Source organism: Rhipicephalus microplus, chromosome 5 (assembly GCF_043290135.1).
Source record: "Rhipicephalus microplus isolate Deutch F79 chromosome 5, USDA_Rmic, whole genome shotgun sequence".
In the NCBI taxonomy this organism is placed as follows: Eukaryota; Metazoa; Arthropoda; class Arachnida; order Ixodida; family Ixodidae; genus Rhipicephalus; species Rhipicephalus microplus.
Window position 1 is genome coordinate 175489367 of NC_134704.1, and position 15376 is coordinate 175504742.

The window sequence follows — 15376 nt, forward strand, 5'->3', positions numbered from 1 at the left end:
AAGCTAAATATTTGTGCACAATAATAGCTTTGTTGGCCATGAGCTCTCTTTCTGAAGGAATTTTTTGGGTCCGTGTATTGATTAGTGCTGTTATTAAAGAAAAAAAATAATCTGCCGCTTAAACAAATTACTACCTTTTTGTAAAAGATGAGCAAGAACCAAATTTCACTTCGGTTCAAATGGTTACTTAGGGACTCAGGTTCAGCAATCGCATGACATACGCAAGTCTCGATTAGATAACGCATATAGGCTTGTTATATTCAGAAAAAAACACACGAAAAAGCTGTTCGACTGCGTGGTCGACGAGGAATCTCAGAGACGCTACAAAGACAGATCCGGTGACTGGCCGCAGAGAAAGTCACATCATTGTCGGGCCAGCTAGCTCACTAAACAGCGTGATTCAAGAACGCTGAGGTAGAGTCATTGGCAAGTTTAGCGCGAACGCTCGGTCGTGCGTGCCGAAACAGTTTATTGACGCTAGCTCCTCGTAGCTTTACGTTTCGTTGCCTAGAGGTTTAAGCTTGCACGCCGACATACCATCTATGAAGACTGAGGTATCGTTAGTACTGTCCCGACAACAGTGCCCGCTGCTTCACGGCTCGTATCAAACAAAGTTGTCGATGTCAAACGTCACAGCATTCATAATAACCTTTCTGACAATTGTACAATGGCCGTCATAGTCATAAGAAGGCAGGTACTAGAAAAAAGCGTGCGACAATCTTAAAACATGTCGGATTCCCGCCGTTTGAATGGGACAACTGGCGGACGTTCCAGCGACTGGTCTCTGGAGTTCTAAATGAGTGCTACACTGTCACGTAGTCGTGGCGGTGAAGGAGGTGGTTGTCAGGCTGTTTAAAACACTGCACGCGAATTTTCTTGTTTGGGTTTCACAACTAACTTTCATTCTTTCCGCAAAACAAACGAGCAAACTAAATAGCTGAGCAGATGTTGCGATGTCACTGAGACCCCTCGCTTTATCGTCTCAGTAGTGGTTCATTGCTTGTAGGTAAAGAAGACTTGAAGCTTCACTTTCGTTAACCTATGAAATTTTTTATTTGCAATAAATTGTGCTGCACAAAACACCACGCATGCGATTTGGCTCTACGTGAAACGCACCTGCAGCAGGAGGCCCAGCCGTGAGTGGCACAGAACATAGGCCCAGTAGGAAGCCGATGGCCTGCGAAGCACCGCGTGTTCCCGTCAGCCTCTGCGCCGCTGGTCCGATGAGCGAGATGAAGCAGCCGTCACATAGTCCGAGCAGCAGACACACCAACACCAAGGAGACGTACGTATGCGCAGCGGCTATCGAAAGCGTCAGCAGACCCATGGCCATGAACGACACCTGGAACACGTCGTCAGAGAAGGCCCATGATCTACGCTTTCAAATGGTTTGCCTTTGTTGTGAGAAGTGCCGGGCCCTGCCTCTTGTTGGCCCGTGCATACTGCTTGCTCAAGCATGCATAAACAAGCATTGACGGCTTGATCATACCCACAAGTGCCAACACATACAACTATGATTAACTAGCGACCTACGTGTCGTTGATGTTTTACATATGGCTTTAATTTTGCTCGATTGGGGGATCTACAAAGGGATGCGCCCACGAAGCACAATGCAATCACCGAACATTACTACCTGGGAATGGGGCGTTTGCAGCTCCTCACACTAGACTAAACAAAGCACTAAGGGGTCTCACTTGGATAATGGAACAGACGCAGACATTATAGTCAGCGCGACAGACAAAATAACAATATTACATAAAAGACATGGATGCTATTTGAAAGAAATGCAAGAAAGAAAAAATCGGCAGACCCGCATACAGTGCGAATCAATGATATGCGAAGCAAGAGTGTGAGAGGTTGATATGCCACTTTAAATCAGCACTACACGACAATATTGAGGTAAACGATGCCATATATGTCTTGCGTGTCATGATTATCATGCTTAAATGTGTCGTTTACCTTCATCATCTATTCACGTCACGTGATACCAAATTTAGTATAAGTGGAGCTAGCAAAGCGTCTGCGAGCATGCTGTGAGCGTGGTATGTTGTCATGTGATTACATGACGCGGTGTCAGGATTATCATGTTTGCACCAGTAATATATTTCGTCATCCGTTGACGTCACGTGACACCAAAATTGGTATATGTGGAGCTAGAAAAACGGCCGTGAGCACATCATGAAAAGCCCAATATACCTCAATGTAGCGTTGACGCGCGTGCACGCTGGGCACAGTGATGTTACGTTAGCAAAACGCGAGCACTCTATAGTATGACGCCAGGCATGACCGGCGCGACTAGCACCTGTCGGCGCGGCCCGATGGCAAACGGCGCGAAATGCAACATGCTGCATCTTGCGCCAATGCGCTACCCAGACAACACTGCGTATCCCTCTTTTCGTGACGGAGGAACGCCGGACGTGCTGAAATGCGCCTGCCTGCGAGTATATGGCAGGACCCGCGCCTGGCGTGGCAACGCCGGCGTGACGCGACGAAATGAACGCCGGCGCACACGCGCACCGCGTAACGTCGTAATGTATTGGAGCCGTGACCATGGCACGTAGTCTTGTTCTCACATGACGCGCATACCATGATTATCATGTTTACACCAGTCACATACCTTTGTCATTCATTAGCGTCACGTAATACCAAACTTCACATAGGTGAAGCTAGCAAAACGGCCACCAGCGCATCATGAGCGTGGCGTGTATCATGTTGTTACATGACACGCATCTCATGTTTATCATGTTTGCACCTGTTTCATACCTTCGTTATCCATTGATGTCCCGTAATACCAAATTTGGTATAGGTGAAGCTACCGAAACGACCGCGAGCGCATCATGAGCGTGGCACGTAATCAAGTAGTTACATGACACGCATGTCATGATTTTCATGTTAAGATCTGTCGTTTGTGCTCATCATGCAATCGTGTCATACCATACCAGCTTTGCAAAATGTCATGCGAATAAAACTACCGCAAGGGCAGCAGGAGCATGAAATGTATATAATGAAATTCATGACATACATGTCATGATTTTCATGTTATAACTAGTCAAATATGTTCTTAATACAGCCATATTATGCCATATTAAGTTTGGTATTGATACCAATATCTGAACGGCCAGGAGAGCCAAAAGTTGTAGGGGGCTACATAGATAGATAGATAGATAGATAGGTACGCTCAAAGTCGCCGAAGATCGCTAAGAAATGCTTCGCATTTAAAAAAAAATTGAGCATATTCAGGGAGTGAATGATGATGAGTTAGGCGAAGCTTGAAAGGGTTTTATTGGCAAGTCATTGATACCCCATCTGTGTGACTGTCTTTCTGTGTGTCTGTGTGTCTGTTCATATGTTTGCCTGCCTGTCTGTTCGTCTGTGTGTGTGCCTATGTATGTGTATGTCTCTTTCTGTGTCTGTCTATGTGTCTGTCCATCCGTTCATATGTCTGTCTGTCTATCCATCCGTCCGTCTGTGTGTGCGTCTGTCTGTCTGCCTTTTTGTCTGTCCCTTTGTCCGTGTGTTTGTTTATCTGCCCATCCACCGTCTGGCTCTCTGCCTGTGTGTCTGCCAGTGTGCTTGCTTGTGTGTCTGTTCGTCTGTCAGTACGCTCATCTGTCTGTCTGTCCATCAGTCCGTCCGCCCGTCCGTACGTCTGTTTGTCTGTCTGTCTGTCTGTCTGTCTGTCTGTATGTCTGTCTCTGTATCTGTTCGTCTGGTTGTCTGTCTGTCTGTCTGTTTGTCTGTGTCTTTACGTTTGTGTGTCTGTTTATTTGTCCATACGTTTGTCCATTCGTTCGCACCTGCTGAAGGAGTCATAGAGCTAGGTGGTCACGTACGAAAAGAAACGTGCATGTACAGGCCTACGGTTTGGGGAGCTTCGCCACTAACAAGCACTGAATGTCATCGATGCCATTACAAAATTCAAGAACAATTTGTCAATCCCGAGGTGCTTTCGACGAAGGCCCGTGCAGTGTGCCCATTGAAACGGGGTCAGTCAAAATACAATCCAATGAACGTGCCTCCCCTACTGCATGAGCCGGTTCATTCTGGCCGGGCTAAAGGGGAGATGATCGCACGTGTGAGCTATCCGGCCAACTCCACTGCTGCAGAGAAACGTCTGAGAAACGATCGTTACCGTGCGTGCTACTGTGCCAACACGTTATCTGAGAAATCAATAAGAATGCCAGACCTCAATAAGACCATACAGGATCACTGTTGTACCCTCTGCAAGCAGTAATGGGAACAAATCTGTGACTCATTCAAAGGCCAAAAACGCAAGGGGAAATCATGGGGCTTGCTGAAACATTTGCTCGATCACGGTGGCACAAAGTCCAATCAGCGACACATGCTCGCCAGGGCCGTGGCCAGCATGTGTTGCCCTGGCATGTTTCGCCCGGTGGGCTCTGGCGAGCATGCTACCAGATGGTGTACCGGAAGCGAGCTGATTGGCAATTTTATGGAGAAGTACCTGCTTGTAAAGCTAGAAAACGAGGAGGTACAGTTTCCCGAGTACCTTGGTCCAGCCCATCCGTAGTTGGGCGAAGACTTTGCCTTAGCAAGAAAGCCAAAGACAAGCCATTTTCTCACTCAATGGCAAGTCCGCCCTGGCGCCCGCTGGCATCACCAATAAAATGCTCCGGTATTTCGACGACCCTTCGATCGAATACCTTACCTAAATGATCAACGAGACGTGAAAACACGGGAGCGTCCCACAACAATGAAAAACCGCCAACCCCATCCTCATGTCTAAACCAGGCAAGGCTACCAGTTTTGATAACCTCCGACCTATCTTTCCCACGTCCAGCGTCGGAAAAGTGGCAGAACATGTCGTCCTACACAGCATAAACCAATATCTCGAAGACAACAACGTCTACACCCACAACATAATTGGCTTCCGAGCCGGCCAGTCGACAAAGGACACCATCAAGATAACCAAACATCACATCATCGGCAGCAGTACTAGGGACAGAAGGGCCTTCCTCCAACTTGATAAAGAGAAGGCGTTTGACAACGCTTTTCACGAATACATCCTAGCTTTTGTCCCAACCTCGAGCTGCGCCAGAGGCTATATAATTACGTCCGTTTGTTCTTGACTGGTAGGAAGGTGAGGCTGCAGTTTGGCAATTTTGTGTCTGATGAAGTACCCCTAGGCCAACGGGATACATCGCAAGGCTTTCTCATATCACTCACTCTTCTCAACATTTGCACAGCCAGACTATCAAAGAAGTTCACCCTAGTTGAAGGTATCAGCATACCTTCTACGCCGATGATATCACGATCTGTTGCAGCGGTGGTGGTGAAGGACAAGTGGAAAGTGCTATGCAAGAGGCCGTGGACGTCACAGAACAGTACCTGCTAGCCACCTGATTCAGATGCTCGCTGACCAAATCCGAACTCCTGCTTTACCGAAAAGAAAAAAAGTGGGCAGACCTAAGGGTCCAAGCCGGTCTTCGAGGGCGACATTCACTTGTTCACCCGTAGTGGCGACGCGACTCTCAGGGTTGCCACAATCAGAGTCCTGGGTATGTTTATCAAATCTCGTGGCGGCCACAGCAATGCATTGCGCAAGATCATTGCGAAAACTGATAATGCCCTTTACCTATAGCGAAGGGTTGCGAACCGACGCAGAGACTTCAGTGAGGACAGCCTGCTTCGGCTGATCCTTGCCTTTGTGCTATGTCACCTTATCTACATGGTGGCTATGCACAACTGGCTTAGGCAGAGGAAAACAAACTCAATGTCTTTATTAGAAAAGTTATCAAGTGAGCACTCGGGCTACCAGTTAAAACATACACCAAGAATCTCCTCCAGCTCGGCATACACAACACATTGTGAGATTGCCGAGGCTCAGGAACGGGCCCAGATAAATCGGCTTTAAACCACATCTGCTAGTGATTCTAGCGTAAATTGGACTCGCTTAAACCGAGGAATCGGCTAGAAACACCCGAATTTCTGGAATAGTAATAGAGAATTTTTTTCGCCACTTTGCTGCCTCGCAACATGCATCCTGTACACAGCGCAGGTGGTCGCAAGGCTGGAGCTTCGAAGATTGTAAAGGACATATCTGTGAATATGATAGACGCAACCTTCGTAAAAGCCGCCGCGTACCGCGACGGCAAAGCTTTCGTGCTTTCTGTCATGGATTCGCTTGGCCAAGTCATCAACTAGCTGCGCCTCGATTCGGACGACAGATCCCGGAGTGGCCGAGGAAGTGTCCATTGCACTCTCCATGCAAGCCTGGTCGGAAAGACAGGGTGTATAGTGACTCAAAAGTGGCCGTTAGGGCATTCCACACAAGCTGGGTAGCCCGAAGGGTAGTTAAAATTTTGAAAGAGGCCAAAAAGAGTAGCAGCTCCATGCACATTATATTTCGGTTTCCTGCCCACGTCAGGGCCATCGGGGGGTTTCTCCATAACCTCAATAAGTCGGCTCACGAGGCTGCGCGTAGCTTTGCCGACCGTGCTACGCTCGGATCAGACGAGCTTCACCCCGAACGCAGGTACACACGTAGCATTCAAAATAAAATTATTAAATTATTTTGCTTGAAGAGAAGAGTCTTCCCGCCGTCTTATTCCAAGCTAACCAGGCCACAGGTGGTCACGCTCAGACTCCTGCAAATGAACTCATACACAAATCTGGTGACCCTGCATTGCATAAATCTAGACTTTTACCCAAGTAGCTCTTCCTCAGCATGTGACGAGGCTGCTATTTTATCTCATACACTCTAGGAGTGCGAGTTTTTCGGCTCTACGTTCACCCAGAAAGAGTCCGATGCACTTCTGCGAATTTCCGCCTATGAATACCAAATCCTGGCCATCTAGTGTGCCCGTGATCGCGCCGGCAGACTAGACCTGCCGGTGCCGTCGTGGGATTAGCCAGGTGCGCGTTTCATCGCGTTTTGCTGGACCCAATATTACTCTCTTCCCTTTTCCTCTCTCTTCCATCACGTTATTGCTGAGAGAGTATAAGGGTGGGAGAGAGGCCTCATCTCGCCTCTGTAGGATTTCGTACAGATGAATAACTATTCTGAAACATTATTACGGGCTTTGATCTTTCGAAGCAACTTCTGCTGTAGCTCCTCATTTTCTGATTATTATTTTTAAGATATGTCCTCTTTATACTTTTCATGTGGGGACGTTTAAAGTTAATAAACTCGCCTAAAGTCTTTTTAAGGATGGCTCTTCGTGCGGTGGTTAGTATTGTGGCAAACTATTTGTGCTGACAAAAGCTAAAAAGAAGCCAGTGCAAGCGCGGGTACTTTCGAATATGGTATGCTGGCCATTGGAGTACTGATAGTCGCCGCTGGTTACCGCTAATAGGTGCCCATTATGCTCACCCATAGTGGAGTACGAAGTGCTAGAAATTGTTACCACTGTTTCTAAACACTCTTTTTCCTCGTTATTTGTTGGCCACTCTCCAATAGTAGAGTACCAAGTAATCTGAATCTATAACAACATTTCTAAAGACACGATATCAAAGGCGCATGCCCTGATTGCGTAGGGGGCTTGATCCTCGCATTTGCCGGGAGTGGTCCAACGGATGATCAAGTAGGGATGAAGTTCCACGATCATATCGCGCAACTCCTTGCTGTCCAGTATGCCCATAACAACGCTGGAAGCCTTCACCTGGCCTGACCTCTTCTTAGCGACATGGGAGTAGTCAGGAAGGTGGAAACACCCTCTACAGGACGTAAATGCAGTTATTTTTACCTTTCCTAAAATTATTGCTCATGCTGAACAAATGGAAGCTGCTGCTTTGCGAAATTGTGTATGGAAAAAACATTTCTATAGGTTGATCCAAAAATTGAGCAGCCGTGTGGGCTTTTATAACTAAAAGGACACTTTCGGAGCTTTCATTACAGGTAAATGTACTGTGCGGGGTACTTTATCTCGTCAGTGGAGCAACAAAAAGTCTGTGATATGATCATGCGGGTAAACGTTTTTCACGGCAGTTTACTACTTCTAGCATATTCACGCTCAAAATACCTAAAATGGGTATCATATGCGTTCAAAGGATTTTATTTCTGGAGGAGGGGACGGGATTGGCGCAGCGCCTCCTTTCCTAATATTTCAACATACGGGCAGATTTTCCACCATATAATGAATGTATCGTGCAGAGTGAAGGGGACCCTTTGCCTCTCCTCTCCTTTACCCCCCTGCCATGCTCATGCTTATCATGTGCAGTACTTGAACTAAGTCACTTTAGAAGGTGTTGTCAGACTTGAATACAGCCCAGAATGTGGTAGGGCACATAGAAGAGCTCTACGTGGGTAGTTTAGCTTAGGCACTTTTTCTAATCGAAAGGGCAATCTGATCATGCTATGTGAGTACTATGTCAAGAAGTTTGACGCACCAATTTGAAGTTTATGTGGCACCCCGCTGCGGTTGTCTAGTGACTAACGTACTAATCCCGTCACTAATTCCGGTGGTGGTGTCATTATCAATGGAGGCAAAACTGCTGTTGGCCCGTGTGCTCAGATTTGGGTGAATGTTAAAGAACCCCAGATGGTCGAAATTTTCGGAGCCCTCCAATACGGCGTCTCTCATAATCATATGATGAATTGGGTGTCGTTAAACACCATATATTATTCACTCAATGAATCAAGTTCATGTGGCACATTCTCCAAGCTAAAAGGTAGTGAAAGGCTTTGGCGCCAAAACAGCGATTTATATACCATCTATTAGAAAAACAAATTTTTCAAGTATCTCTATATTTCTGGCAGCTACTTATTTCATCCATGGAGAATAGGGTTGAAGAATCTCAAAAAAGAGAAAAAAAGATAATAATGAAAATAAATAATAATAAAATTGTTCAATGTGCTAGAGAGACCAGTAAAAATATGAGAGCTAGGGTATTGGGTAAGCTAAGGCTTCTCGTGTGAATTGGCCAATTATAAGACTTTTTAAGTGGGCGGTTTTATTGACGAAAAATATTACCTATACATAGTCAACGCACTGGTGAACATGTGTGTTGAATATTAGGCGTCATGAATTAACAAATGTTCTTCATAAGCAGGCAAAAATAACTTGCTATTCTCCTGGTGCCTAGGCATAGAGTAAAAACACAAGCTTATTGACCAATTTCACGATCGCGAAAGGGCCCTCGGTAATATTTGTATTGCTTATTTTTCGTTACACAAATAAAGACGCCCATAACAAGTTTCGCGACCGTAAAGCTTCTTGTTTCAAAGTTGAATGCAATAGTAATATCCTGCTCCTAGTGCGTTATTCAACCACTTATTGCATACAATGTAATGGGTACAATGCTTTTAACAACGAGCAATTAGTCACGTAAAGTGTGCTCGTACTTGTTGTGCACCCATTACGTAGTCTTAAAGAAATACGGGTAGTTATGTATGTGCCATGTGGATGGGTGGATTTAAACCACGGCGTTGTCATGATGATCACGTGTTATGACGACCGATGGCAATGTACGATTGTAGCACGCAATATTACCACAATATTGCATTTTGTATTGTGACGCCTGTATGCAGGACGCGTGTGCATGTAAAGAATGAAAGTTAGTTTCACTGCACCCACTTTTCAAGCAGAGGTAGATATTTTTGCTGTATTTGCAAGCAGACGCGGGGCTGTGTGGTAGAACACCTGCTTATCACGCAGGCGGCCGTGGTTAAATCCTCACTCCAAACTTTTATGATTTATTTTATTTGCATCTTTTTTTCTTTTTCGGTCATGCAAAATATCATATTTTCCTCACAACCAACAACGCCGACATGAATGTCGAAGCCGCCACTTCTGCAAAATGACCTCTTTAAAGCTGTGGCGTTAGTAATTCACTCTCAAGCGCCTAGAAAGCAGGCTGTCTGGCCACTTCGTTCTCAATAACTGAACGTCTGTTTGCTGTTTTTTTTTGTTTTCATAAATGGGCATGTAAACTGGCACAGTGTGGCTTACACTGGCGATATTTCAAATAATTCGTAGACGGCTCACGTGTCTCACAGTGATCCCACTCCAAACTTACGGGCACAAACCCCTGGCGCCCTTGCCATTGCAAGTTCTCTCTTTTTCACGAGGCTCACATCTTATATCCTTGCCCAATTCAGCCTGATGAATTGCTTGTTATAATGCACCATCTCATCGAATTGCTTGTTATAATGCACCAACGAGATGTGGCTCTTAAGCATTGTCATGCTCAAGCAGGACAAAGTCAGCCGCTTCCGGTGATGTATAGTTGCTTCAGTCGCCCATTATGTCATCACGTGTTGGGCGGTGCTCTTTGAAGTGTGCTACGATAACGCAATAATAACTTTGTTAGCATACTAATCATAGATGTCTCAAGTTTAACGTCCCAAAGCTATGACATGTTTATAAGGAACGCCATTGTGGTAGTATTGGGGCTCCAGAAATTTCGATGTCTAAAGGTCTGTTCGCGGGCTCCTAAACTGAAGTACGTGGGTTTCGAGCATTTTCGCCTCTGCTGAAAATGCGGCCGCCGTGTGTGGGATTGGACTCTACGACTTGCCAGCCAGCAGCCAAATCGTACAATCACCAGGGCGGATTGTCAGCCTACTGGGTGAAGGCGAAGACGTTCAAAGAAAGAAAAATGAAATTCTCAAAATACTTACACTTTTCCCTTTAGTCCGACACTTTTTTTGTTGTTGTTGTTCTGGCACAGAGGTAAGAAGAAGAGTGGTGGCTTGCAGAATGAATATTTCAACCTCTGGGTTTCACAATACAACATTACTTTAAAGGTTGTAACTTGATTCTTTTATCTCTTTCAGTTTAAAATCATGACAGTTTCCCGCTGCCACAAAGTATGTAATAGAAGTCAGATAATATGTGACAAATATAGGTGTATTGTTTGTCTTTATTTTTATTTATTGAAATCACCTGCAGTGCCCGAAGGCATGACTGCAGGGGGGAATGCACAGAGTAATATGTACATAAAAAGAATAACCATGAAAGCAAGCTTGGCACAAAACCGAAAAAAAACGTTGCTATGCATGTTACAGTATATCTCTAAACGATGTTTCAGTGCGAGTAAACAATTTCCTGTGGAAGGTGATTTCACTAGAATATCGTGTGTGGAAAAGCCAGTAATGGTATAGGTCATTTCGGCAATACGTTTCTCTTATTTTTGTAGATTGGTCACTCCAGTAGAATAAGAAATGAGTGGGTAAAAAGTAAGAATCTTCACATATTTTAGCCAAGCCGTGAAAATTTTCAAAAGCATTTGATATGTAATGTTTTTTCTGCATATACTAACTCATTGTCACCGCTTCCTATTCAGTTAGTGCAGTGACGCTAAACGTGAAATCATATATACAACTGACAGAAAGGGCTGCATAGTTTAGTTGCAGCAAGAGAATGTTAGATACACTTTTGCTTGGTGTGTTCCAAACCACAAAGTGTTGTGATATAGTATTGTGATTTAATACACTCACTTACCTGCTGTAAGACAACGGGACTAACACTGGGCAAGTCGGCTAGCCTGCCGAACAAGATGCGTCCCAAACCCGACGTGATGCCCATGCAAGTAACGAGCGTCTCGCCATTGGCATCGGGGAAGACGTCTTCCACGTGCTGGACCTGCCGACAAAGCAGATTAAATCTAGGACACACCTAACTGAAAAAATAGTCTCTTCATTTTTCATCAAGAAGATGAGAACTAATGGGAAAACACTGACAAGCAGCTTCACTAGCTCCGGCTTTCCAAATGCACACTTTGGTATGTTTGTAACAAACTGTGCCGCACATAATGAAGAGACAAGAAAAAATTATATAGTTACACAGTAATCAACAGTGTAATTCAACAGGACAAACCAACAGCAACAAAATAACAAAAACGTGATTGGTAAGAAAAATGATCAGTAACAAACGAGACATTTTCATTGAAGATATGTAATATCGCAGCACAACACAAAAACAGCACTATGAACTACAGGTTTTCCCGCTCAATTTATTCCAAGCGCCAGCCAAATTAATCTAGGCGCCAGTCAATTTAATCCAGCCGCCACTGAAATTAATCCAAGTGCCATTCATTTTAATCCAAGTGCTACTGAATTTAATCCAACCACCAGACGATTTAATCCGGACGCCAGCGAATTTAATCATGATGACATTGTGACTTCAAAACGACCCAGAATTTTCGGGAATGCGTGGAGTGAATAATAGCTTTGGAGTGAATTTAACAGGGAAAAACCATGAATGAGTCACTCGTGACACAATGTGACTCGCGCGACATTATTTCGCCTATCACTCGCGTAAGCACTATTCACACCTTCGACATGCAAAGGAAACGCCGTCCACACAGTAATAACTTGATACTTATTAACCAGGCCGATGATCTCATCACGAGTGACTTAGGTGACGACCTCACGCATATCACCCACGCATGCACTGTCTTAACCTCCCGTCATGCATATCAAATGAAACGTCTTTGAAAGGGCGGGATCTTGATTCCTAAAACTCGGCCAAGTCACCTGATAACCAGTTCCTCAGGGGACGTCATCACCCATATCACCCGCACACGTAATTTACTCGCCTACCGACATGCATACCAAACGAAACGTCTTTGAGTGAGCGATAACGTGTTACCTATGACTCGGCCAACTGACTTGATCACTTGTGATTTAGGTGACGTCATCACGCCTATCACCCACGCACACAATGTCTAACCTGCCATCATGTATACCAACGAAACGTCTTCGAGAGGCTAATAAATTGAACGCTGTCAATCGGCAGAGTGACGTGATCACTATAGTGACTCGTGTGACGTCATCTCGCCTAAGACTCACGCAAGCACTCTATAATGTGCCTTCATGCATATCAAACAAAACGTCTTTGAAAGGGTAATAACTTGAATGCTGGCACTAGGCCACGTGACGTCATCACTAGTGACTCACGTGACGTCATTACGCCTATCACACGCACACGCAGTGTCCAAACCTGTCTTCATGCATATCAAACGAAATGTCTTTGAGAGAGTAATAACTTGAACGCTGTCACAAGGCCCAGTGACGTCATCACTAGTGACTGGCGTGAAGTCATCATGCATATCACACACGCACGCGGTGTCCTAACCTGTCTTCATGCATATCAAACGAAATGTCTTTGAAAGAGTAATAACTTGAACGCTGTCACAAGGCCCAGTGACGTCATCACTAGTGACTGGCGTGACGTCATCATGCCTGACACCCACGCAAGCACTCTGTAACCTGCCTTCATGTATATCAAACGAAACGTCTTAGAGGGAGTAATAACTTGAACGCTGTCACAAGGCCCAGTGACGTCATCACTAGTGACTGGCGTGACGTCATCATGCCTGACATCCACGCAAGCAGTGTCCAAACCTGTCTTCATGCATATCAAACGAAATGTCTTTGAGAGAGTAATAACTTGACCGCTGTCACAAGGCCCAGTGACGTCATCACTAGTGAGTGGCGTGACGTCATCACGCCTGACACCCACGCAAGCACTCTGTAACCTGCCTTCAGGTATATCAAACAAAACGTCTTAGAGAGAGTAATAACTTGAACGCTGTCACAAGGCCCAGTGACGTCATCACTAGTGACTGGCGTGACGTCATCATGCCTGACACCCACGCAAGCACTCTGTAACCTGCCTTCATGTATATCAAACGAAACGTCTTAGAGAGAGTATTAACTTGAATGCTCTCGCTAGGCCTAGCGACGTGAATACTAGTGACTCATGTGACGTCATCACGTCTATCACACACGCACGCGCTGTCCTAACCTGTCTTCATGCATATAGAACGAAACGTCTGTGAGAGAGCAATAATGTTATACTTATGACTCGGCCAACCGACTTGATCACTATTGACTCACGTGACGTCATCACGACTAACAGTCATGCAAGCACTCTCTAACGTGCTTTCATGAATATCAAACTAAACGTCATTGAGAGAACATTACCTTGAAGGCCGTTGCAGGCAGCGTCTGCTAGTAAAAAACTAATTTCTCGCGCGCACAGCCGATCACCAGCTAACCGGTATACGTAGGCACCAGATCACGCGTTTCGAATTCAGTCAAAGGTGTCTTTACATGGCTTTTGTTTGAAGTGACGCTTTTCTTGAATCATGTAGATGCGATGGAAGCAACAGTACCTTCAAGCAGCAGTGTGGTAGAACCCAACAACAGTGTCACATCGCTCGTTGAGGGCAGCGTTTCTCCTTCATTCAATAAATAGAAATAATGAAGTCGAAATGACAATTAAGCATTTTACAAACCATACTCAATTATGCAACATTCAACCGATACCCTCACCTCCCTGCGACACGTTTACTCCAGCTCGTTGTGTGGGTAGATGTACGCGTCTTTTTTGTTGCTTCTCGTGTTTCGTAGAATGCCTTGAAAATGCGGGCAGCCAGGCCACAATACTGTGAACGGACAGGTGTTCTACACTAAACAGGCACGCTTATTTCAAGCACACTAACCTAAAAGAAACGGCGTGGCGTAGAATGTAGAAAGGAAGGCACGAGTCAGCCACAGCATTGAATGGCGCATCAGCAAATGGCCAGTTGCAAATAGCAATAGTATGTATCTCAAGTATGGGGACTGCCCTCTATTACAACGGATTCGTTTCACAGGATAACCAGATGAAATAATTGTTGAGCCGCAGGAGTGGTAAACAAATCTTTTTGTAGCAAGCTTTGGAGCAGACAGACCATGCGTCTTAGGCTTGATTAAGGATATACAGTGTTATGACTATAGCCGAGTTATATGCAAACGCCTGTTTGGTTTCTTGTGCTCATATCGTGTCATTTTGACACGTGAGCACAAATTAGAGGGCGAGGAGAGCTTTTATAGTGCTTTTATAGTGCCTATATATACCTATTTCGGGCGTTGTAGCCTCATATCGTATAGGTGCCTGTAAATGTCTGTTTTCAAAATCGATGCCTATATAAACGCTATTTAACCTGAAATTTTGCTTTCAAGTACCACTGAGCCCGGTATTCATGTTACCGGGCAAAATATAGGTTTCGGGACACTGTGTGGTGCAAACTACTCTTTATTTGACGAGTTACGTTTAGAACTGTCAAACTCAGAAGGCATTTTAGCCAAGAGGGAGGTAGACTAGCCTCTACACATGTATACCATCCATGTCGCGTCGTCTGCTCAGCCTCTTTCCGGTGTGCGCTCAGATGCGTAGGGAGCAGGAGGTGCCTCTGGGCAGCGGCAGGAAGATAAAGAATGAATGCGAAACGGTGGAGAGTCATCAGGGGAAGTAAGGAAGTAGAGTGCAGATAAAAAAGCAATATCTATGAAGTTTTTGTTTTTTGTTGGTCATTTACATGTGGTGCTTCACTGGGTCACCTGAAAATATTTATTTAGGCAGTGGAAAATGTTGCCTGCCCAATGAAAAGAATTGTGCCACTAGAAATTTTAATTTGATCATTA

The 15376-nt window shown here is 45.1% G+C and overlaps 1 protein-coding gene across 1 annotated transcript in view; it reads right to left on the reverse strand.

Moving 5' to 3' along the window:
- Positions 1-15376, reverse strand: part of LOC119174111 (monocarboxylate transporter 10) — a 206336-nt gene that overhangs the window by 73703 nt on the left and 117257 nt on the right. The window contains exons 7-8 of the mRNA XM_037424918.2: positions 11406-11546; positions 1117-1342 (exon numbers count right to left, since the gene is read on the reverse strand). Coding sequence (XP_037280815.1) covers positions 1117-1342; positions 11406-11546 — 367 coding nt within the window. The remainder of the gene's footprint in view (positions 1-1116; positions 1343-11405; positions 11547-15376) is intronic.